The 23722-nt window shown below is 51.4% G+C and overlaps 1 protein-coding gene across 4 annotated transcripts; it reads left to right on the top strand.

The window, feature by feature from the left end:
* Positions 1-1070: 1070 nt before the first annotated feature.
* Positions 1071-23306, top strand: L3MBTL2 (L3MBTL histone methyl-lysine binding protein 2). Of its 4 annotated transcripts, none has more exons than XM_069807137.1 (20): positions 1072-1343; positions 1781-1898; positions 2415-2589; positions 4058-5702; positions 7476-7743; positions 7989-8122; positions 8471-8594; positions 9579-9658; positions 10581-10698; positions 10983-11117; positions 11828-11916; positions 13577-13808; positions 14529-14608; positions 15208-15312; positions 16512-16659; positions 17516-17598; positions 19456-19690; positions 20459-20524; positions 21466-21588; positions 22486-23306. In XM_069807137.1, the coding sequence occupies exons 4-20, from the start codon at positions 5397-5399 to the stop codon at positions 22593-22595; spliced, it is 2436 nt and encodes an 811-aa protein (XP_069663238.1). In that variant the 5' UTR covers positions 1072-1343; positions 1781-1898; positions 2415-2589; positions 4058-5396; the 3' UTR covers positions 22596-23306. The 4 variants fall into 4 exon arrangements, with proteins under 4 accessions (XP_069663237.1, XP_069663238.1, XP_069663235.1 ...); XM_069807134.1 differs by having other exon boundaries at positions 4058-5791; XM_069807135.1 differs by lacking the exon at positions 1072-1343 and adding an exon at positions 1359-1391 and having other exon boundaries at positions 4058-5791.
* The last annotated feature ends 416 nt before the right edge of the window (positions 23307-23722 follow it).

Raw genomic sequence — 23722 nt, 5'->3', positions numbered from 1 at the left:
CCTGTCGACTGAAAGCCGGGGCAGCCCAAGGCCTGAGGTGTGACCTGGGTCCAACAGCACCCGTGCTGCCAGGGCTTGTGACCACATTCACTGGCTGGGTTAGAGCTGCCAGAAGTTAGAACCTCAAAATCATGAGTTTGAAAATAAAGACCTCAGGTGCTCTTCTGTTTGCTTGCCGTTTTCTCGGTCTGAGCTTGTACTGAACAATTTCAGGTCTTTTTTCTGCCACCTGGACCCAGTTCCCCGGTGTCACCACAAATGGTGAGAGAGGGCCCTTAACGGTGGCTTGGGAAAGCGTATGTGAAGGGGTTTCCACCTTGGTGAACTGCATATTATGTGCCAGGTCGTGTGGATGTTGTAACATCTCCTCTTCGGCTATTAGCTGGACTTACTGGTCCTCCAGGCTGCCCCTTCTGCCGGGGAAGGTGACCTGGCAGGACATGGTGGTACCCTGCTTCTTCCCAGGCTCGTGGAGGAATCAAACAGGCAGCACAGCTCAGCACTCAAAAGGCAGATTTCCTGGGGGACTGGGATGGGGTAAGTACTCAAAACTGAGTTTTATCTCCCAGACGGTTAACTCTTCTCTCCCCTTTTCAGGACAGCCTTGGAACTGGGCATAGTGTGAAATCTGGAGACAATTTTTGTTTTATTTTTTTATTAGTATTTGTACGTAGAGCTGCGTTGACATGTACTGGCAGACCTAGTGTGATTTAATGACAAGTTGCTGTAAATACCTAAGAACATCAGTGTAACACTAAGGATGGTCTGACAAGGGTTTTCTGGAAGCTGCACGACAGACAACTAGAAAGCACCAACCGCCTGGGTCTCCCACCTCCCAGCCCGCCGTTACCGTCCTCACACAGCCCAGGACCTGCCCTTGCCTGAGGAAACACGACCCGCACGCTGGCGGCCTATACTTGCGAGGTAAGATTCTGCTCGAGGATCCCGGGGGGGATATTTTTAAAAGGGGAATAAAAAAAAAAACAAACCAACCCCCAAAAAGAGAAGGCTGGCGTACCCAGAGCACGCTCCGCCTGAGGCGGTGCCGGCCGTTGGGCGGCCCCGCGCACGCGCCTTGGCCGTTGGCGCCTGAGGGCGGCGCCTCTTCCGCTCGCGCCACCACTCTTCCCGCCCCCGCCACCGCCCCTGAAGGAGTTTGCTCGGTTTTGTGGGTGAGGGTTGTGGAGCCGGTGCTTCCCAGGGGAGATGCAGCAGCGTAAGGTCGGCCTGAGCCCCGAGGTACTCGGGCTGGGGTCAGGAGGCTCCGTCCTGTCAGGGGGCAGGCAGAAGCAATGGCATGGAGAAGTCACTCAGGATCTCCGAAACCACCTTGTTCAGAAATTGTGAGTAGCTAATATCAAAACAATCCGAAACCACCTTGTTCATAAATTGTGAGTAGCTAGTAACAAAACAATCTGCTGTTGGGTGAGCTGCTGCTTCTGAGGTGGGGGGAGCAGGAGGAAGCCTGGCTTCCAAAGCCAGGGGGCCAGGGAGTGAGTTTTGTCAGGGCCCGTGAGAAGGGAAGGCAGAAGCCTGAAAGATGGATGGAGCTGCATCTGCTGTTTTGGGGCTGTTGTAGTGGAAGTGTCCCGCTCTGTACTCAAGCCATGGACATGGGGGCAGCGTCCCCCAGGAGCAGTAGCTGTGCCACAGTCTGTCAGAAGACTTGCTTGCTGCTTTGTGTTCAGATCGGATCACTGGGGTTAGTGCTGATGTCCCTGCCTGGGGACTTCCTAATCATTTGCATGCTTTTCTTTTTTTTTTGTTTTCCCTCCCCCAGAGTCCAAGCCATATTTCCTACTCCTGACCCTGCAGCACTGAAGGATTGGCGTATGGAGAATCTGGTGGCATGTGCTCGGAAAGTGGAAGGGGATATGTATGAATCGGCAAACAGCAGGGTGAGATGTCATCCTCGGGCATCTAGTTGTGCGTCTCTCCCCCAACCGCGTAGCGACTGGGGAGGAAGAGGAGTGAAAGCACAGATGAGAGTCCCAGGCTGAGGAAGCGTGTGTTCAGGGGCTGCTGGATGGGGTCTAGGAACCAGCCAGCTGCAGGCTTCTGCCTGGGTGTGCCGGGAGTCAGGGGGGGGTGCTCGCTGGGTTGTGTTGTGCCTGAGGCTTCTCGGGGTTCCCTGAAGGCAGCGTGAAGCTCTTCACTGTGATTCTCCCAAAGAAGCGTCGGACACGAGAAGAGAAACGTCTGGTGTTGTTCTAATGGTTGCCAGCAATGCCCTGAGCAGTGCTCTGGTTTTGCCCTCCTGTCTGTCCGGGAGCCCCTGTAAAGGGAGAGCCACCCCCACCCAAGCTGAAACGCGTGTGTGGAAGGCTGTTTCCCGAGCTTGGATCACCGTGACCTGTTGCCTTTGCTTAATGTGTGTCCGCCCTCCTTTCCTGACTTGTATTGCTCCCCAACAGGCAGAGTACTATCACTTGCTAGCGGAGAAGATCTATAAGATTCAGAAGGAGCTGGAGGAGAAACGAAGAACCAGGCTGCAGAAGCAAAACATGATCCCAAATGCTCCGGGCATGCCGCAGGCTCCCATGAATCAAGGGCCCAATATGGGACAGCCCCAGCCAGGGATGTCTGCAAGTAAGAACAGTTGGGTTACTGAATACCTGGTGCAGGGGAATCCTCTACTGTCGTGGTCACCATGGTCAGGCTGGTCACCATTTCCTTCTTTTCATTTCACAGTTACCTTTGTAAAGTGTTTACTAATTTGTAAAATTAGTCTGCTAAAAGCAGAATACTTCTTTTTTTTATTTATTTCTTCTGTTTGCTTGTTGGTTTTCTGAGCTTTTCTACCTTACTTTCCTTTTTCAAAGACAGTATCGTGAACGTATGACCAAGGGCTACAATTCATAAGCATTTTTTCTTTAAAATGGCTGCCAGTGCTGATGACAAAAATGAAACCCTTGCAATGTTTTTTGTTTTCTTACGGTGTCGGCATAGGAAGTGAGAGCAAAAGCATTACTAAAGCTCTGTGTGACTTCCCACCATGCTGAAGAATTTGGAAGCTGGCCCTGTAAAGAGAATGGCTGCCACTTGGTGCTGAAGTGAAACTAGGCCCACGGACTGCCAGGATTCTCATAAGCTCTTTGAAATGACAGAGTAGAAGACTAAAAAAGGAGGCTCTGGAGGAGCAGCGGATGAATTTATGAAGCCTGGGGACCTGGAGCATGAGCTCCCCACCCCAGAGCATGGGTGAGGGGACAGTCCCAGTAGATGAGCACAAAGAGCCAGTGTGCCAAGATTCCTAAAGGAAATTGTGGTGATAAGGGATAGAGCTGCTGCTGAAGTACAAAAAGCTTCTCCAGCTGCACAGCTTGGAGCTGAGCACCTGTGTCCTGCAGGAATAATCCCCCCATTGCATCATGGACTCCGGTGCTTTCACCTGACAGCAGCCTTTTTATAATGATCTTTCTAAAATTTTTACTTCAGATGGCATCAAAACAGAGACCAGTAAGGAAGGAGATAGAAAAAGTGAAATCTAATCTTAGGTTTGGGGTTTTGGTTTCTTGAGATTGTCAGTGCTGTTATATCCCTGAAGAAAGGAGCTGGCTTTACAAAGACGTTATGATTAATGTTACATAGCGAAGTTTTTATTATTAAAGAGAATATAAGTATTCTTTAACCAATTTGAATTTGATTCAAATTAAAATGAAATTATTTAAATACTGTTATTTATTGAAAAGGTTTGTTTAGAACTGCAATGACAAATGAACAGCCACAGGATGGGGACTGCCTTTAAACCTGTTCTGTGTCAAGGCAGAACTCATTTTTGCTTAAGCTTTCACGAAGCCTTGAGCCAGCCGGTCTGTGATGTAAGGAAGCAGTGCTGCTTGTTGCGCTCTGGGAAGGAAGTGGGGGATGTGCACCAGCAATAGCTTATAATGCATTACATGAATGATTACTGCAGCAGAAAGATTTAATGAACCTTTAATTTTGTATCTGTGTCTTTTCTGGAAACAGCTTTGTTGTCTGTCATGCAGTGCACTGTCTGGCAGTATTTACACAATTTATTTAAATACTTTAAAAGCAATTTTCTGTTTCTTAACAGCGCTGTGGGATTGTTTTCAGAACCTGAACCTGGAGGACCCCTGATGCTACAGAAATTTGCTGATGGAGTTGCACGCAGCAGGCTTTGCAAGCTCGCTGCCACTGTCCCTCTATAATTAGGCTGTGGCCCCAGTCGCTGCCCAGGGTTCTAAGCATGGTTCACACCGATAGTGACACTCCTTTGCGTTTAGATCAACAGGCTGTAGCCTCGTGTTAGTGCCTTTGGATTGTCTGGAAGAGCAATCCATGCATATCTGTAACATAGGTAAGCCTCTGGAGCGAAGCTTCTCCATGCTGCCTTACTTTCGCCTGCAACTAAGGCCGTACTGTCTGCACATGAGAGGAACTGTGCGTGTGCCTCACGCATTACTTGTTTAGCTCCTCGCTACAAGGTCTGTACAGAGTAGGAACATTCAATACAGGTAGGGTTTTTTTTTCTTTGTCAACACAATGAAGGTGATAACAAAATAAAAGGGGTAGAATGGGAAATAGAACTAACTGCAGGCAATGTACCTTTTGAGTAAGAGAGACTCAATGCCAGAGACATACAGTGAGACACTTGCTTCTTGGCTGTTCTTGACAGCGAGCTGGGGTGAGGAATGTTGCTACCAGTACCACTAAGACCACACTACTTTTCCATGGAGGAAAAAAAAGCCAAAAGGGAGAGGAGCATTCGTACTACGACAAAGCTATGCTATAAATGCATAAAAATTTTAAAACCAATTGCATAGCACAGTAAGCACTTTAAGGCCTCTTTTGTATAGGTAATACTTTCTTTGCCAAATAAAACATCTATTTTTGCCTGAGATCTCTGAGACTGATGATTTGAGGAGGTAGGGAGCAGCAGCATTAACTTGTGTGGGTTATTCCCTGGATGATTCTCGGACTCGGCGGGGCAGGGTGGGCGTGAAGGAGTGAGTTCTCCGTCCTCTGCACCCTGCTTGCCTGGCAGCCTTTACCAGCACCCACTGAGGGTTGCCCGGCCTGGGTGACATGCTGGTTACGTCAGCGGCGCGGGACAGGGACAAAGGCGTTGCTAGTGTGACATTAGGCGCTGCCATGCTGAAGGCATTCCTCCCGTCTAAAACCACAACCTTGCCAGGGCTTCGAGGCATCCTCCGTTTACGTTTAGGATGCACAAGCCCAGCTGTGCATCTCCGTGGGGCTCACGTTGTTTCAGGGATGCTACATTTGCACCCGCACGCTGATGGTTACTGGGCATCAAAGCCGTCCGTGGGGCCGAAGTTTGGGGGTTTCTTGGGTTTGGGGTTTTTTTTTTCGTTTTCTTGTTTACAGAAACTTCTGGAAGTGAGAGCGCTAATCCAGAACTATGAGAGCGGATGGACTGGGCCCGCCGGCACACCCCAGCGCCGTGCCCGGGGAGCCGGCAGCAGGGCCCGAGCTCTCCTCCGCCCCGGGCCGGGACCGCCGTGAGGCGCCATCGCCCCTCCTCACCGCCATCGCCCCTCCTCACCGCCATCGCCCCTCCTCACCGCCATCGCCCCTCCTCACCGCCATCGCCTCTCCTCACCGCCGCCGTGGCGGGAAGAGAACTACAGCTCCCGTCGTGCCCCGCGGGGAGAGAGACAGAGGCGAGAACAAACTCTTCGCTGATTGGTTTTCTCTGCCCGCCTCCCGCCAATCAGGTACGCCGCTGGGGGGACAGGGGACGTGCTCCACGCGAGTGAGGCGGGCTAGCGGCGTCCTGGGAGCCATGGAGCAGGACGGGGGCGAGGTGAGCGGCGACGGGCCGGGCCGGGCCGGGGGCTCCTCCAGGGCTGGGGGCGCGGAGCCGTCCGCTCCTACAGCCGCGGAGCTGCCCGCAGGGTGCTGGGGAAAGCCTTGGGGTAGCGGGCTGGGCCGCCCGGTGCCCTGAGGGAGGACGCGAGGCCCCGGCTGGGTTAGCGGGGTAACGGCTGCCGGCGGCCGGGAGGGGACGAGGAGCGCCGGGTCGCCTCCTCCTGGCCGTGGTGGTGTTCTGTCCGCCGCGGCCCTTCGCGTTGCCGGGGGCCGGGCTGGTGCCGGAGGGGATGATGGGTCAGACCCGGGCGGGACGGGCCTCTGCGTCCCCCTCGCCCCCCTGAGGGGGTTGCGGGCGTTGCTGTCTTTGCTTGTCAGCCCTGGGAACTTGTAACGTGTCCGCGAGTTTCATTCGCGTTTGGTGGAAGAGGAACGATCCAAAGATCCTCCCTTCCTACGAGCTGAAGGAAGGTGCACCCCCAGGCAGGGGCGAGGGAGAGATGAATGTGCTTTTTTTCGGAGGAGTTCAGGCCTTTCAGACGCCAGGAATGCTGTCTGAGGATGTGGATCTGCAGGAGAGCAACTCCGTCCTCAGGGAGCCACCTGGGTACCTTGGGTCTGTTTTGTGTGAAAGTCAGGGAGGATGTGGGGAGGTGGCACTGAGCAAAGTCTCATCTTCTGTTCGTGTGTATATAATAATACCCAGGAGCCAGGGATCGGAGGGAGTTTAGCACTGGAAGGTGATGGACTTGCCACTGATCTTTTGTTGTTGCCCGCTTGGATGAACAACTGTATCCTTATGCCTGGTGTGGCTGTTCCAATCTACCTTTCTGTTCCATCACTCCCTGTGCTGATGCTGTCTTCTTGCTGCTCTTTCACGAGTTGCTAACACCTTCTCCCAGCTTCTTTTGTGCTTATTTGGAGCCCAGTTCAAGATTCTTCTGGTCTGAGGAACAATCACTGGATTTCTGTGCTCTTTCTTCAGTCGCTGCCTCTCTGCTCTCTCGCTGTTACATTACAGCAAGTACAAAGAGCTAGTGAAGACGTTTAGTTGTGGAGACATCTGGCTGTAGGCAAAAACATTTAACGAACATTCTGTTGTCCTGCTGATGCAGCTTCTGAACTGAGGTCAGCTATGGACTATGCAGTTTCCAAAGAACATGAGGTTTTTCCAGAGTCAGGTTTGTCCTGCTGACATCTAGGCTGTACTGATCTTGTGAGCTATGGTGGCTAGAGTGTTCAGCTTTGTACTCTGCGCTGGAAGTTTGCAGTGACTTTAATGTTGATGGTGTCTGCACTGCTGTGCTGTGCAACTGTGTTGGGAGAGACAGTGCCTGGAAGGATGCAGTCTCCTGTCTTCGTCAGCATGGCAGTGTAGTTCCCTGTATTCTTTCCATGTTCTTCTAACTTTTTTCTATGTAGCTGCAGCTCTGTGGCAGTTTGTTTCCTTTTGGGAAGCAGAATGCAGCCTGTGAAATAGCTGTAAAGGGACCTGTTGCGGGGATAGTAGCTTCCCTGCTATGGATTCAGAATCCTGCCTTTGGGGTTGTTACGTGGACTCATTGCTCACCCCGAGGCCTCTCCTCAGTCTAAGAGGGCCCCCTCCGGCAATGAAGGCAGATTTATTGTGGGGTGTGGTGTAAAACCTCTATTTTAAAGCAGACTGGCTCTTTTTTCAGTTGGTGTCTACCTTCTGCCACAAAACTTCATCTTTGGAGCGGATGGAGGAGGAAGGCAATGATGACGAGGAGGATGATGAATTAGACATCTTTGGGGGTTATGACAGCTTCCGGGGCTACAACAGCAGCATGGGCAGTGACAGCAGCTCCTGTCTGGATGAGTCTAGTGACGATGAGGTGGCAGACTGGGAAGCTGGAGAGCTTCCAACCTCTCCTGTGCACCAGCCGTCCATAGGCCGGCTCACAGAGGACAGCGGCTCCGAGCCAGGTACTGCGCTGCCTGCCTGTTCTACCTAAAGGATGTGCGTGATGGAATGAACAAGGGCTGGGGGAGCGGAAGGGTGTATGACTGCACCTTGAATATGCTTTGCGAGCAGCACTGGATTGAGACTGCATTTTCTGGGCTATGTGGGGGAGCTGCTATGTGCCATGAGGGTTAGCTGGACTCAGCTCTGTCCTTGTAGTGCCTCGACCCTGCTAACTGCTCACGTTTTTGTGCCTTCCTTCTCTCAGCTGTGTGCGAGATGTGTGGGATTGTGGGCACCAGGGAAGCTTTCTTCTCCAAAACCAAACGTTTCTGCAGCGTCTCCTGCTCTAGAAGCTACTCCTCAAACTCCAAGAAGGCCAGCATCCTGGCCAGACTGCAGGTAAGTCAAACCCCTGCCTTCTTCCCTGGGGATGGAGCAGGATGTGCCTGTACACACAGGTGGGTGGTTTCTCTCTAAAGATCAGACTGCCATTACCATGGCTTGTTCTTTCTGCCTGAAGTCCCCACAGAGCACATGCCAGATGAATGGTGATGCTTCCTAGAAGCTGGGGAAGGACACAGTTATATTTTACCTGCTGTTTCTTCTTATTCCTGTGAGCGTTAGTGAAAATGCTGAAACCTGAAAATCACCCCAAAGAAGAGATGCATGTCCTGCTGGCCAATTGCAGGGCCTGGCTTCCTCTCCTCTCCTGTGTTACTGATGTTCGTAATGTTGCTTCTTTTGTAGGGGAAGCCACCAACGAAGAAAGCTAAAGTTCTGCACAAGGCAGCCTGGTCGGCCAAGATCGGGGCCTTCCTCCATTCACAGGGCACAGGGCAGCTGGCAGATGGGACACTGACAGGCCAGGACGGTGAGTGTAGTTGAGGTGTGAGGTACAGCTGCTGGAGCCACAGAAATGGGGACACCTGGAGGGCTATAAGCTCTGCAGCCCACTTCCTCATCTCTGGTACACTGCCTTGTACTGAAACAATGTGCGTGGATCGCTCCAACACAAGCTGGCAGGACGCAGGGCACATCTATCTCCCTCTCCCTGCCGGTGCTAACGGAGCCCTGGTGGGTTCCTGTCCATCCGCTATTGCAGCCTCATCCTTGTTCCTGGTGCAACTTGGGCTGAAGCATAAGCTCTCTAGTCACAGTCTTGAGAGCTACTGGCAAAGCTGACTTAAAGGTGCCCTGCTGCTCCCAGCCATTCGCTGCCCCAGTGCCTGTGGGGAGTTATTCACTGATCAACTTGAGCAGCCAGTCACTGCAGCTGAAGGAGTAGCAAGCTGCTCTGTTGGGGTAAAACTGAGCCCCAGGGGGTGGCAGTAGGGATTGATTCCTGAGCATGCTGCTGCTGGAGCAGAGCTGTAGCCTTGGATCAGAAGTGACTGGGTTGAATATCCCAGTGCTTCACTCTGATTTTCCCAGCATCCTCTGGGGAAGCAAGCACTGCTGCTATGACCCTGCAGTGTTGTTGCTGAGAGGCAAAGCTGCTAAGTGGTTTAGCGCTGAAAGGATGCAGTCTCTACTCTCTCCTGAGTGCTTGAGCCCTGGGCTGGATTTGACCCCTTTTCTTGCTCCTCCTGTCCCCCCTTTCCCAAAAGCAAGTGACAGCAAGGATTGATTAAAAATATATTGTGCCTTTTGCGGGGGCTGGTGCCTGTGTGCTTGTAGGATCTAGTTCTCCACCAGGGAAGATGCACTGGAATGCAGAGTCCCTGTGTGCTGGGGCAGAGGGCTTTGTCCCAGACCAGGCTGCAACGTGGCTGCAAACTGTAGTCTAGAGGTAACTGAGTGCTCTGTGCCTCTTCTGTAATCTCACCTGATTTTCTGCTCTCATGTCTGCTTATAGCACTCGTCCTGGGCTTTGACTGGGGAAAGTACCTGCAGGAGCATGGCTTCAAGGCAGCTCCTGTCAGCTGCTTCAAACACGTGAGTTGTTCTTCACTGTGCCTCACAGTATGCGTGGGGCCTGTCATATGCATGGGGCTCCCCTGTACTCCTATGAGAAGTGGTGGGGAGAGGCCTGAGGAACTGGTTATTGAGCCTCAGCTGATGCCAGGAAAGAAGTTGGGATTTCTCACAGCTAAGAATGGGAGTCCCACAGGGGGACCTGGACTTTAGGGGGGAGGAAGCAGAGGGGGACTTGATAGAAGCACTGCTGGTGGTGATGGCCCAGTGCTGGCTGGGGGCAGAATTAGTTCTGACTCAGGGGCACAGCAGAAAGCTCCTAGTTGCCTTTGCAGTTTGTGTGGGTGAGCACGGCACAGGGTGATGTGCTGGGCAGAACTCTGCTTATGTGGGCCTGGCAGTAGCTGCCCCTCCAGCATGTCTGGTTCCTATGATACTGATTTGCAGTCCTTATGGGCCAAGTAGCTGAGACAGATATGTGGAAGAATGGCAGTTCTTAGGTATTATAGCAGCTCTAGCCTCTCTGTGTATTAAGACTCACTTCTTATGTTCCTTTTGAATTGTGATCTGTGATAATACTAACAAAATTTCCTTCTTCTTGAGGATAGGTCAGGAAGGCATGGCAGTTTGATTGATGGTTAGAGATTTTGATACCCTAGAGGAATGGCAGCAGCTACTTTGGGATACTAGGACAGCTGGCAGTAGTTAAGTGTTGCTACACAATGTTCTGCCTTTTGGGATCCTCAGTGAACACCCCAGTGTTGGGACAGTTAGGTTGCATTTCTGCCTGTTGGCAGATATAGAAAGGGTAACACATGCAAGCCTGTGCCTAAGGTGAAAGTGTAGTTGCCTAAAACATGTCTCTGAAAGCTAGAACGAGGGCCTGAGCCCTGCTCTTAACTGTCAACGTCCCTCTCCCAACGTGGCTGCCTCAATCCTTCAGGTGCCGCTCTTCGATCAGTGGGATGATGTGGTGAAAGGGATGAAAGTGGAAGTGCTGAACAGTGATGCCGTGCTCCCCAGCCGTGTGTACTGGATTGCGTCCGTCATCCAGACTGTAGGTATGTCTCCAATGTAATTTCTGACAGCTGGGGATGGCTAACCTCTGAAAGAAGCTTTAGAGAGCCGAGTGTAGCTGGTCAAGCAAAACATCAGCTCTTTGGAGCTCTGCAACGGCTGAGAGATTTTGGATGGTTCTGCCTCCAGAATGGCTGGAGAAGCTCTGATAACCTATGCAGAGCTCTGAAGGCTGTGCTTTAGGGACTACGCCTGTGGTGCCCAACAGGGAGAGGAGAAATGCCTGACCTCTAAAGCCTTTCTCTGGTTGTCTGCTCTGTCCTGGCAGGGTACAGGGCCCTTCTGCGATATGAGGGCTTTGAGAATGATGCCAGCCACGACTTCTGGTGCAATTTGGGCACAGTGGATATTCACCCCATTGGCTGGTGTGCCATCAACAGCAAAATCCTGGTACCACCACAAAGTGAGTTCGGGGCGAGAGGGGTCAGCACGTGCCTGGGTGTGGAGGAGCCTTGGTATATGCCTAGTGCAGTGAGCCAGGTGCTCCCACTGTACGTGGGACCACAGCTCCATTTGTGCTCTGAGTTACAAGGAACAGTTAGTTCTTTGGGAAGCTGGAGACTGCTTGGATTGCTCCCTCCTCATCTCCCTGTGGTTGACCTGGGGGTGTGGGATGCAAAGCTGGTGGGGTGTGGGATGCAAAGCTTGTGTCAGACCTATGGACAGAGGCTTATGCCTCTGAACAGGTGGCTGTTCCTCCTGACTTCAACCTTTGGGGGAGCTTTTTGGTCCTACATCCTGGACAGTCTCTGGGGAGCGCACTGGATCGATTCCCTGCTCCGCTGGCAGTTAGGAGGATGCCAGTTTAGCAGAATTCTGGCAAGCTGAGCTTTGCTTGGTGTGACTTATGTGTTTTTGCTCTAATACCACTTCCACATCTAGATCAGTGGAGCTGGATGTCTGCTTGGCCCAGTCTGTTCTGTTAATAGTGATCCCTTGCAGCCAGTTGTGAGGGCAAGCTTGCAGAACAGGGTCTGCCTGAGAGCAGGTACAGGATCTGAATGTGAAGAAGGCCTTTTAATGCAAACGGACTCTCAGAGAGGAAGAAAGGTGTAATGTGGTGCTCTAATTCCTTTGGTCATAAAGATGTGCTTTTTCCCTGTTCATATGTAGCTATCCATGCTAAGTACACTGACTGGAGAAGTTACCTCATGAAAAAACTGGTGGGAGCCAGGACCATCCCAGTGGATTTCCACATCAAGGTAAATGTGGGAGGTTGTCATTTTATGTATGGAAATGAAGCCGAAGCCAAGAGATGTTGTGTGTGTAACATGTCTCTTCTGGTTCTGATCTGTGCAACTCCTATGCGTCCCCTTGAAACCTGGGCAGGACGGGGCAGTGAGACACCTGTCATGATGCTGTGGGTAATGGCACAGCCCCTATGCCCTGTCAGCACAACTGTTTCTCCTTTGGGTCGCAGATGGGCTTTAAAAGCTGTTGTCATGTCAACTTGTGCTGGAAAATACTGGGGATGAGTTTGCTTTTTTTGCTGAAGGGAGAGGCCAATGCAGCTCCAGCCTGGCCTTTCCCTGCCCTGTTTCAGTGCTGGGGAATGGCTCCGAGTTAAAAACCTTTGCCTTCAATGTTGGTAGCACAGCAGCTTGTGGGGAGTGAGAGGAGTGCAGGCTCCCTCAAAGTGCATGGAAGCAGCTGCGCCGTGGCCTTGCCAGCTTTATGGCGCTTGTGATTGTTTTGTGTAGCCTGCGCTGAGGTTAGATCTTGTGGGAGAGAAGAGACTCTTTTGTCACTGGCAACTTTGTAAACCGCAGATAGGGAAGATGGTCCCAGAGACAGCAGGCAGGAAGGCAGATGATGGGTTTTCCTGTGTGCAAGGTAATTGGTGACACTGAGCTGGAGACCTTGACGTACTTGGTGTTTCCCTTGTTGCTCCTCAGAAAGTTGAGAGGATGTTTGTGAATGCTTGTTCCTGGGCTGCAGCCTGTAGCTCAAAGCTCACACCATGGAAGGGAAGTGGTAGAGGGAGACAGATGTTGTCAATATTGTTCTCCCCCCAGCATCCCCACTCCCACCTAATGAACATGAGGTGGAAGGGGGAGACCTTCCCTTAAAAATTCTTCTGATATCAGGTGTAGGCTGGTTTGGATGTCCGAGTCCATTTTGATCTGTTGTTTGTAGTTGCTGCACGGCATTCTGGGATCCTCAGTGCCGAAATGTCAGGTGTTCTTTAAACACCCTTGGGTGTTTGTGGATGGGCTAGGCTGTATCAGCAAACTGAAGATCTCAAAAAAAAATTAGTTAGAAGGCAGCCAGTGACTCTTTTCGTGTGCCTGCGCCTTTGAGTCAGTCTGCAGAGTAACCGGCATTGGAGGTGGAATTGGCAGATAGACCATCATGTTGCTCTACCTCTGATCACAGTAAAAAAGTGAAAATAAGGGCCTGACTTCCTTTAAAGTCAACTGAAAATCCTGTTGCCCTTTGGGTAGCTATGCCTCTAACTTCCAGCCTTGAAACCTTATGGTCTCATGACTGAAAAAGGCACGCAATTCCTCACTGGGTTCCTGCTGAACAGAAGGGACATCTGTTTCTCATGCTCAGAACATTCACACAAGGTACTGGCTGAGCACGGCTGCTGGGCCAGTGTGGGGGTGGCTGTTATAAGGCTACAGCACAGGGGGCACTTAGGGTGCATGTGCCCACCCGTGCTGTCGTGTGGGGGGTTGGCAGCTCCCCATCCCCCTGATGAACCCACTCCCATGCATCCCTTCCCAGAGGTGTTTCCCAGTCAGCTTTGGGCAGCACAGGAGGTTGGCTAAGATGTCTGTGGGGAAAGGTGTTCTCTGAAGTGTTTGGGGAAGGAAAACACCAAGTGCGATTGATATCTCGTCTGTTGGTTGTTGCTAGATGGCGGAGAGCATGAAGTACCCATTCCGGCAGGGCATGCGGGTGGAGGTGGTGGATAAAAGCCATGTGTCCCGGACGCGCATGGCAGTGGTGGACACAGTGATTGGGGGCAGACTGAGACTCCTCTATGAGGATGGTGACAGCGATGATGACTTCTGGTGCCACATGTGGAGTCCCCTCATCCATCCTGTGGGCTGGTCACGGAGAGTGGGCCACAGCATGAAGAAGACAGGTAGGGATCAGGCCACCACAAGCATCTTCTGATTTGCTATGAACTGCCTGGACCCTGCCATTGACACCAGTCTTGACACACTGGCAGCCAGGCAGTTGCCTCAGGACCCGACAGATAAAGTCTACGTAGTCATGTGTCTGCTGCTTTTCCCCCTGGATAGATAAAAGCCCAGTGATCTGCTGCCATAGGTCAGGACAGGGGGACTGTAGGGTTTCTTACCTGAAGCAGATAGTCTATGCCTACAGTGTGAGAATGCAGAGTTTGCAACATCACAGATGTTTATAGTCTTTTTGAGGAAATTCATGCTGGCTTCTGTAAGACTGGATGCCGTCAGGTTGGGTTTTTTTCTGGACTTTACAGAGAGGAATTGTTGATAAGCTTAGACTGGCAGAAAAGACCAAGACTCAAGCCCTGCTGATCCTTTTGGTTGTGTCTCCCTTCCTTGCTGCCTCTCTCTGGTGATTACAGCTGCATGTATAGGTGTCATCACTAGTGCTCAGGAAGCTCAGCCATCTGCTTTTGAGAAAGCCCTGCATCACAGCCTATATTATGAGAAGGTGTAGAGCGACTGACCTGTTCTTTTTATTACTCTTCTCGTGGTCTCTGATCTAGGTCTTTTATAGCAGCTGAGCTCTCACCAAAGAATTAATAACCAGTGTGTTTTCTTACTGCCGTTGCCACAGGTTTCTTAGCTCTCTTTGTTTCTTCCATTCCTCACAGAAGAAAAACGCAGTGACATGGCAAACCATCCCACCTTCCGGAAGATTTACTGTGATGCTGTCCCTTATCTGTTTAAGAAGGTAGGACAAGTTTGCCTTTCTGTGTTGGCCACAGCAGAGGAAGCCATGATACCACTTCCTTCCTTGGGTCTATATATATATTGCTGTGTGGATTTTTGAGGATGGCTCATTTGTCTCTCTTACAGCTAAAGGGCAGTAAGGTGTTTGGGGTGTCAAGGCTGTGGTTGGGCAGGGGCAGGTTAAAATAGAAAGATGGAAGAACTAAAAGACAACAACAGATTGAGGGACTCGATTGAAAGGCAAGCAGTTGCTTGGAGCTTTGAGTTGGAGAGGGAAGATGATTGCATGGGAGAGACCAGTTCCAACAAGGAGCTGGATCATATTGATAAGGACTGAGGTGAGAAGGAGGCTTGCTTTGCTGTGGAGCAGTAGCTGAGTGCTGGGCCCAGTTCTCTGACTGACCAGAGCCTTGGCAGGAGGTTGCTGACACAAACAGAGCATTGGTTTGGCTGCCTCTTTGTATTTCTTGTAATACTTCTTCTTTCCCCTCCCAACTTGGGTTGAGCCAAGTAAAGAAGCTCTAATCCTGTTTGCACTTGGCGCGCTTGGTGTCAGGATGGAACTGTCCCATAGCCCTGACAGCGCATGGTCTCCCTTAGGTACGGGCTGTCTATGCTGAAGGTGGATGGTTTGAGGAAGGCATGAAACTGGAGGCCATTGATCCCCTGAATCTGGGCAACATTTGCGTGGCCACTGTTTGCAAGGTAAGCTCAGTGGGTGGAAGGGGGTCTACTGTGTTTACCTGAGATAACCCAGCCTCTCCTCTGGTCTTTGCAAATGAGTAAGACCGGGTAGGATTTTGCATGAGGGAGAAGAGAGGGCTGTCAAGAAAGGTAGGCAGGTGGTGTGTGGAGGGAATTGGGGCGTTACCTCAGAGGTCTGAGAGGCTGATGAGACCAGCAGTTGCCCATGTGTGCCTAAGTGGATAGCATGAAGATGAGCATGCTTGGTCTGCAAGCTAACTGTCCAGTGTGTGTGACTGGCAGCCACCCTTCCTTCACCCTTGGGCATGCAGTAGGGAAGATTTGTTCTCCAGTTCTTGGCATGCATAAAGAGAGGCCTCTGTAGTGCTGCCTTGAGGAGAGGAAGGAGAGGGGAAGAGTTGTGGGATGACCTATGTGTAGGGAATGGGATGTATCTGTATGGGCAGCATTCACTGGTGCAGGAAGCTGAGGATGGATGTGTCTCCTGCAGTCTCTCTTGATGAGGTGGTAATGAGCTCTACTCCTGTGCTAGTGTTGGGAAGTAAATTGCTTGGCCAGGTTTCCTCAGTGAGGTGTGTTGCATGTCCTGAAGTATAGCATCAACTTGGGCTTTTCCTTCTCCCTCAAGAAGCAGTTTGCCATTGTAGAACCCGAGCAGAGGACTTTGACGCTTGGGGTTTGGCAGGGGGATACTAGGAAAGCTCTTTGTGTCTGTAAAACGTTTCCTTCAGCCATTGCTTGGAAATGTGAAGAGGTTGGGGCAGACATGCCTATCACATTTGGTAGGCACCAGTTACCGTTGAGTGACAGGATGGGACAAGTCTTGTTGCTGTAGGAAGTGGCAAGTCTGAAGGTGGTGCTCTTCCCTTCTGCCCAGTAACAAATTCATGACCTGGCTGGTGTAGGTCTCTGGGCTGCCAATAAAGTCCATTTCTGAAGGAGAATGGAGCTCCTGATTGTTTGTGGCTGAGTCCTTTTCACAAGGTTATTAGTGTTGGTCCCAGTCCTGCAGAAATTGCTGCTTTGGGGATCAGCTTGTGTTGACTAACATATCAGGAGAAGCTACTGCGTGCCCTGGAGCATATAACGTTGCATTTTACTCTCTAGTGGCAATTGTGATCCATCTGGGGGGGTCCTTTGAGAGGAGAGGCTTTAGAGCAAATGAAGCTCTACACTCATGCCCTTCACTCCCATCTCAGGTCCTCTTGGATGGGTATCTCATGATCAGCATTGATGGAGCCACATCTGCTGATGGCTCTGACTGGTTCTGCTATCATGCCTCCTCGCATGCCATCTTCCCTGTCAACTTCTGTCAGAAGAACAGCATCGAACTGACCCCTCCAAAAGGTGAGATTTGGACTCTGCCCTGTGGTACAAACCTGCACGCAGAATCTGCTGGGCTGTGCTTTTCTGAGAGGTGTCAGGTTCAGATGAATCCAAACCACGCGGTCCCAGTCTGCCTGTTTTTGGGGGAGATAGAGCTGGTTCAGAGAGCCAGTCCATCTGAGCTCTGCCCATATACCAAGTCTTGGTACTTTATGGAAGGAAGTAACATCTCCAAAGGGCATTAATGGCATGGTGGTTAGCTCCTGGCGGATCAGTGGGAGAGGTGTACGATCCCCAAACTGAACAGAATCAAAAGCTTAAAGGACAAGGAGGGTGGGAAGGGATAAGTAAAGCCATTGCCGCTTGACTCAGTACTTAAAAGTGGCAGGAATCACCTCTGTTCCTCTTGTATGAAAAAATCTGAGACCAGTCCTGAGCGGAGTCCCTAGGAGTGTTTTTACTACCTCATCTGGCCATACCCCAAAAAGGCCTGCTCTGAATTTCTGTATTGCAACACTTTTATGCAGTGCTATGCTATCTTCCTTTGATGTTCCTGCTGGTGGGAGAAAGATTGGTCTTGGTGGTGTGTTCTGAATATACTTCTTCCTGCCTGCTGCTTCTCCTCACCTTTCTCGGTGGTCTAGATACATTCAGAGTTGCAGCTTGCGCTTTTCTGTATTTGCCTGCTGGAGGGGTGTGCTGGAATGCCATGGAATCTGTGCACTAGATTTATGTCCAAGATCAGGCTGTACGTGCTGGTTCATGAAACTGCTTTGAAACCAGTTGCTATGCCTCCTTCCTGCCTATTCTGCCTTTTCCCCCAGCTGGTCTACCCAGTGACTGCCTTCTTCCCTCTTACCATTTCTTCCTGCTGCAGGGCAAGACGCAAAGACCTTCAACTGGGAGAGTTACCTGGAAAAGACTAAATCAAGACCTGTTCCAGCACGGCTCTTCAACACAGTGAGTGCTGCCAGGAAGAGGAGATGTGTAGGGATGCTTGCAGTCAGCAAGAAGGAGCACAGGAGCTCTGGCTGTCACAGAATGGTTGAGGTGGAAGGGACCTCTGGAGGTCATCTTCTCCAACCCCCTGCTCAGTCAGGGTCACCTATAGCAGGTTGTCCAGGACCATGTCCAGGCAACTTTTGAATATCTCCAAGGATGGAGACTCCGCAACCTCCCTGGGCAACCTGTGCCAGTGCTCAGTCACCCTCACAGTAAACAGTGTTTCCCGATGTTCAGAGGGAACCAACCTCCTGTGTTTCAGCCTGTGCCCGTTGCCTCTGGTCCTGTCCCTAGGCACCACTGAGAAGAGCCTGGCTCCATCTTCTTTGTACCCTCCCTTCAGGCATTTATACACACTGATAAGATCCCCCTGAGCCTTCTCTTCTCCAGGCTGCACAGTCCCAGCTCTCTCAGCCTTTCTTCATAAGAGAGGTGCTCCAGTCCCTTCATCATCTTCATGGCCCTTTGCTGGACTCTTTCCAGTATGTCCATGTCTCTCCTGTATTGGGGAGCCCAGAACTGGACATGGCATGCTAGTTGTGGCCTCACCAGTGCTGAGTAGAGGGGAAGGATCACCTCTCTTGATCTGCTGGGAACACTCCTCCTAATGCAGCCCAGGTTACCATTAGCTTTCTTTGTGCCAAGGGCACGTTGCTGGCTCCTGTTCAACTTGCTGTCCACCAGGATCCCCAAGCCCTTTTCTGCCAAGCTGCTTTCCAGCCACTCGGCCCCCAACATGTCCTGGTGCCTGGGGTTGTTCCTCCCCAGGTGCAGGACTTTACATTTCCTTTTGTTGAACTGCGTGAGGTTCCTGTCAGACCATTTCTCCAGCTTGTCAAGGTCCCTCTGGATGGCAGCACAACCCTCTAGTGTATCAGTCTCTCCACCCAGTTTTGTATCACCAGCGAACTTGCTGAGTTTGATGTGACACTCTGTCATGTCATCAAGATAATTAATGAAGATGTTGAACAGGATTGGATCCAGTCTTGACCCCTCGAGTACACCACTAATTACTGGCCTCCAACTAGGCTTCATGCCACTAATTATCATCCTCTGGGCCTAGCCACTCAGCCAGTTTTCAGTCCACCTCACTGTCTCCTCATCCAGCCTATACTTTCATTGGCTTCTCTGTGAGGATCTTATGGGAGACAGTGTCAAAAGCCCTCCTGAAATCAGGATAGACAATATCCAGTGTCTCTACTGGGCTGCTCTTTGCTGCCAGTCAGCACTTCTAAGGAGAGCCCAAGGCACAGGAGTATGTACTCTCCAAGTAAAGGCCCTGTTTGGCTGGTTGGGACAAGCAGTGTCATGCCTTTGTGGATGTAATGATATCTTGGTCCCTCTGAGTGTGACCTGTGATTCTCTAGTGTTTCCAGGAGCTGTAGGCTCCTTGTGGGTTCTGCACTGCTTATTGCCTGTGGACATGTGGCTGGCATGTGGGTGGAGGGGGTCTGCATCAGCAAAACTGCTGTAGCACCTGGGCCTGTGCTGGTCTTTCTGATTTCCCAGGGCTATCTCAGCTTAATGGTTTGATCGGGTGTCCCTTAGCTGCTGCCTGCTGCTCCCCCTAGGTCAGGATCTTGTTTCTAAAGGCTGGGCTGAGATTCACTAAGGACACAGCTGGCCTTGTGTCTTTCCATGTGTGCCCCCTTCTGTTACGTGACTGGTTCATTCTGTTGCGTGACTGTGGGCTTGTTCTCTCTCTGCTGGCTTTAAGCTGGAGGCAAGCCTGTTCTAGGGTGCTGGTGGCCAGAGGTGGGTTTGGACTGGGTGCAATGGCCTTGGGTTTCCTTTTTTCATTTTTTCTGCACTCAGGACTGCCCAAACCACGGCTTCAAGGCAGGCATGAAGGTGGAAGCAGTGGACCTGATGGAGCCCCGGCTCATCTGCGTGGCCACGGTGAAGCGTGTAGTCCACCGTCTCCTTAGCATCCATTTTGATGGCTGGGACAACGAGTATGACCAGTGGGTCGACTGCGAGTCTCCAGACATTTATCCTGTGGGGTGGTGTGAGCTGACAGGCTACCAGCTTCAACCACCTGTTGTTCCAGGTGAGTGAAAATTTTACTGTGGTTTCTAACGCTAGAGGCAGATTTCCTCCTGCTCTGTGAGTGGCTCCTCCTTTTTCTGGGCCTCGTAGGGAGGAGAAAATTGCCTCCTTGATTTGCGCTGGCTACCATAAATCTTCCTCTGCTGCCACACATGCTAGCAGCTGGCAACGGGAGGAGTCTGTGTTGGGGAGAAAACAGCCTGAGATTTGAGGTTGGCTCTGTTTTCCCTCTGTACCCCCACCTGCATACCAACAGAGAATTGCTCCCAATGAAGCTGGGTAGAGTTCTAGGTGGTCCTGTCCCTGTACAGCTCCCTTTTACTAAGAGTACCTACAACCTGAGCCGGGTAGCAGGGGGAGCTTGGCCCCTGCTCCCTTTTCTCATCAATTCTATGACTCTGTCTGTAAAAGGTAAGAGCATCCCTCTCAAGTGTTGATTCCTTCCCTTGTCACAGGGAGGCCACTGCCTCACCCTTGCAGATGTTTTCCTTCTTGTCCCAAGCTACGAATCTTGTTTCTTTACTGCCCCTGCCAAATCTCTACTGGGCCTCTCTCCCCTACGCTGCCCCAGCCTGCCGCCCTGGGCCCTCGCCTGGAAGCACAGACAGCAACTGCGCTAGAGCCTTGCTTTCCCCTCAGCTGGTTGTCTTGGGAAGAGGGCATTGGCTCGGGGGGACGGGTGTATCTTGTTTCTCGGTTATGTCACTTCATCCCAGTTACCTACTGGTTATGGGACTTGGCTTTCGTTTCCCTCTCATCTCCATGACAGAGCCCACAACTCCAGTGAAGGCCAAGGAGGTGCCCAAGAAGAAGAAGAAACCCTATGGAAAGAAGAGTGAGTGATGTTTGATTAGTGCCCTCCCGCTCGCTCGCAGGCTGGGCCCAGTTAGAGGAACCCTGTCCATGTCCCGTCAGAGCAGGAGAGAGAGGCCTTGTGTTGCTGTGGATGCCCTCAGTCAGCTGTGGGTCTGACAACACAGCTTCATCCTCCGTCACTGCCCTATTACCTAAAAGAGCAGAGCTGTGTGTGTGGGAAGGATCTGTTCTGCGGTCTGTTTTCTGTTGGCCGAGGTATAGATGGCGCTTGCTTCCAGGCGTGAGGTTGTGCTGCTTTCCCTACTGTGTCCGTGGTCGGAGGGAGACTGTTTGCTGCAGCTGGAGGGTAGCTGGAGAGCAACCCTGCCTGCTTTGTGCTGAGGGAAAGAAGGCCTTAAGGTGGCTGAAGAGGCCAGTAGTGGGGCTGGACCATGTTATTGTTTCATCTTGTCGTTGTCGTCATTGTTGCAGTAGCTGTGGCAAATCATGTGTAGACAGGCAAGAAATTCCTTCCTGGGGGGTGGAGAGGAAAGGACATCTAAAGAATATAAAGACGTTCAACTTAAATAAAAACGTCAGCTAAAAATGAAAACATTAATGCTACAGTGTCCATGCCTTGCAGCCAACATGCCTATTGCCTAGGACTAGACCCAGACAGGTAAGCAAAGCTGACTCCAGACCAATTCCAACAGGACCTGCTCCTTGGAAGTTAAGCACATGCTGAAGTGCCTTGCCTTTAATGAAGGAGAACACGGAGGAGCATATTTTGAGGTGTTGACTATAGAGTTTTTCTCCAGTAGGCCATTTCTGTCGAGTAACCAGTTGGCAGCTAATGACCGTGTAGCTTGCTGGTCAGTGGTGCTGGTGCCTGGCCTGTGGTTTCTCAGTGGAGCAGGGTTGCTGCTTTTCCAGGAGAGAAGAAACACACTTTTCCCCATGCTCTGTTATCTCTTTGTTAAGGAAAAAAGTTACCTGCCAAAAGCCGCAACATCAAGCAGACTGTCAAGAAGCCTTCCACCCTGAAGATAAAACGAGAAGCAAAAGCTGCCAGCAAGGCTTTGCCAGAGCCAGCACCTGATGAGAGTAAGGGAACGAGTTACGCTACCCAGCAGCCACATGCAACTCTCTCGCGTACGCCCTGCATGCCACTGGCCCTCCCGAGGCCTGTGCTGCCTCTTGGCCATTAAGTCATGGGTGCCCCCAGGCAGGGAAAGGCAGCACCATGAAAATGTCCTTCCCCACTCCTCCAGAGACAGAGAGAGTGGAAGAAAGCCTTTGCCTGCTTTCCCTGGGAAGGTTTGCCTCCTGAGAAGGTTTGGTGGCACCAGTACAGCTAGATACAGTGATACTGCTGATGCCTGCTGAGGGCCTGACTGCCCTACCGAGCAGCCTGGTTGTGTGAGGTCAGTTAGGGAGGAGAGACAAGGTGGACATGTCAAAAGTGTGCTGTCACATCCCAGTCCCCATAAGGGCTGTCACAGCATGTGAACGCACCCCATCGTGCTGAGCATCAAGAAATGTGGTGACCAGAAGAGCATCTGGCAGCTGGGTCACCTGCCAACCCTAATGGGTGCTGGGGAAGAGGGTGGATGAGGTGCTTTGTGCACATGAGGATGGAGCCTCATGAAGGTCCCGTTGCTCACAGAGGTTTAATTTCCCCTGTGCAGACCCAGGCAGGTAGAGAATGGACCACACTGGCTGTTCCTCCCTCTGCCCTAGGAGAAGTTGTTCTTGGGAGCGGGCAGCTGAATGCTGCCAGGGTTTAGCCCCATTCTGATTGCTGCTGTGACCATGGATAGATCTGTGCTAGCAAGACAGGGCTGCCTGTGGTAGGGGACCCTCAAGAAGTGGGCTGAAAACCTGGGGCATTTTGAGTATCTGCGTGAACAGAGCTGGTTCTGGGGTGCTGCAGGTAGAGCAAGGTAGCATGGGTTGATTTTACTTACTTATTTTTCCCTCTCTTTTTCTGTCTCTTGCCAGTCATTGCTGTGCAGGTGAAAGAAGAAACCATCGACCCCTCGATAGCAGAGTTTGGAGCCACAGAGCTTCCCATTCCCATCAGCAGCATAAAGCAGGAGGTCACAGACTGATCCTGGAGTATCCCCAGCTGCCCACAGCAGACTGCGCTTCACCTTGTGGCTCTTTGGGGAATGTCCTGGCAAAGGGAAGCAGAAGACTAACAGGGCCTTCCCTTTTTGAAGCAAACCACCCTGCAATATCATAACTCTGCTTTCCTGATGTGCAAGAAAGTTTCCCCCAGACTTGTAATTTTAAGCCCTGGGAAACAGACTCCAGAAAGGCTGCAGGCACGCTGAGGAGCCTGACCAGGGTGGCTGCTGGGGTTGTGTGTGCCTGGCTTTAAAGGCACCTTTCCTAGCAGGAGCTCCCAATGGGGAAAGAGGCTGCCAGAGCACGAAGGGGTGGTTTGGATTCTCGGCTGTGGCTGGAAGTGGTGAGCTGCAGTCTGAGATGATATGTGCAGGTCACATGCGTCAGGAATTCCACTGCCCTCGTAGGAGGTTGGTGCTGTGCTCCCCGGTCTAGGCCCTGCAACCCTTGAGAAAGTCAGAACAGGAAGAGTGGAAAGAAGTGAGGAAAAAAAAAAAAAAAAAGGGATGGTGATGCCTCTTGAGGGAGCAAGAGACCTTTTTGAGTGTCATCATTTCTTGCTTTTTGAACCCAGAACTGCAGAGGACATGGTGCACTGTTTGAATTTTTAATTTTTTAGCAGTCCTACTGTAAATTTCATCTACGATCTGTACCCTAAAGCCCTGCAAATTAAACTTGAGGAAGAGGCCAAAGGCCTGTGTATTATTTTACAGGTCACCAAAATACTGGGGTTTGCCAAAGTGGGGAGAAGAGGGCTGTAGGTGGGTAGGTATAAGTAAACAGTGTTTTGGGTCTTTTTGGGGCGTGCAGTAGGGTTTTCCTGTCCACTTACTCCTCTCTACTTGCCAGTTCTGCTTAAGGGCTGAATATCGCAAGAGTACATTAGATAAGTTAAGGTAGAGGATGCTGTTTCGCATTTCAGAGCAAAGCTGTAGCATTTCTCTCTTTCCCCAGACTGACCATCGAAGTTCAGGGCAGAAATCAGAAAGGTCAGTATGGCAACAAGGATGAAAAACAGTTTTAAATCTCCTGCAGCAGGTTCCTGTGAACTTTCTACAGGTGAGGAAGAGCCCGGCCTGTCAGTGCTGCTGCGGGGCCTTGCCGGCTG

Source organism: Haliaeetus albicilla, chromosome 19 (genome assembly GCF_947461875.1).
Source record: "Haliaeetus albicilla chromosome 19, bHalAlb1.1, whole genome shotgun sequence".
NCBI lineage: Eukaryota > Metazoa > Chordata > Aves > Accipitriformes > Accipitridae > Haliaeetus > Haliaeetus albicilla.
Note: the sequence above shows the minus strand (reverse complement) of the source record. Positions and strands in the feature narration are given on the sequence as shown.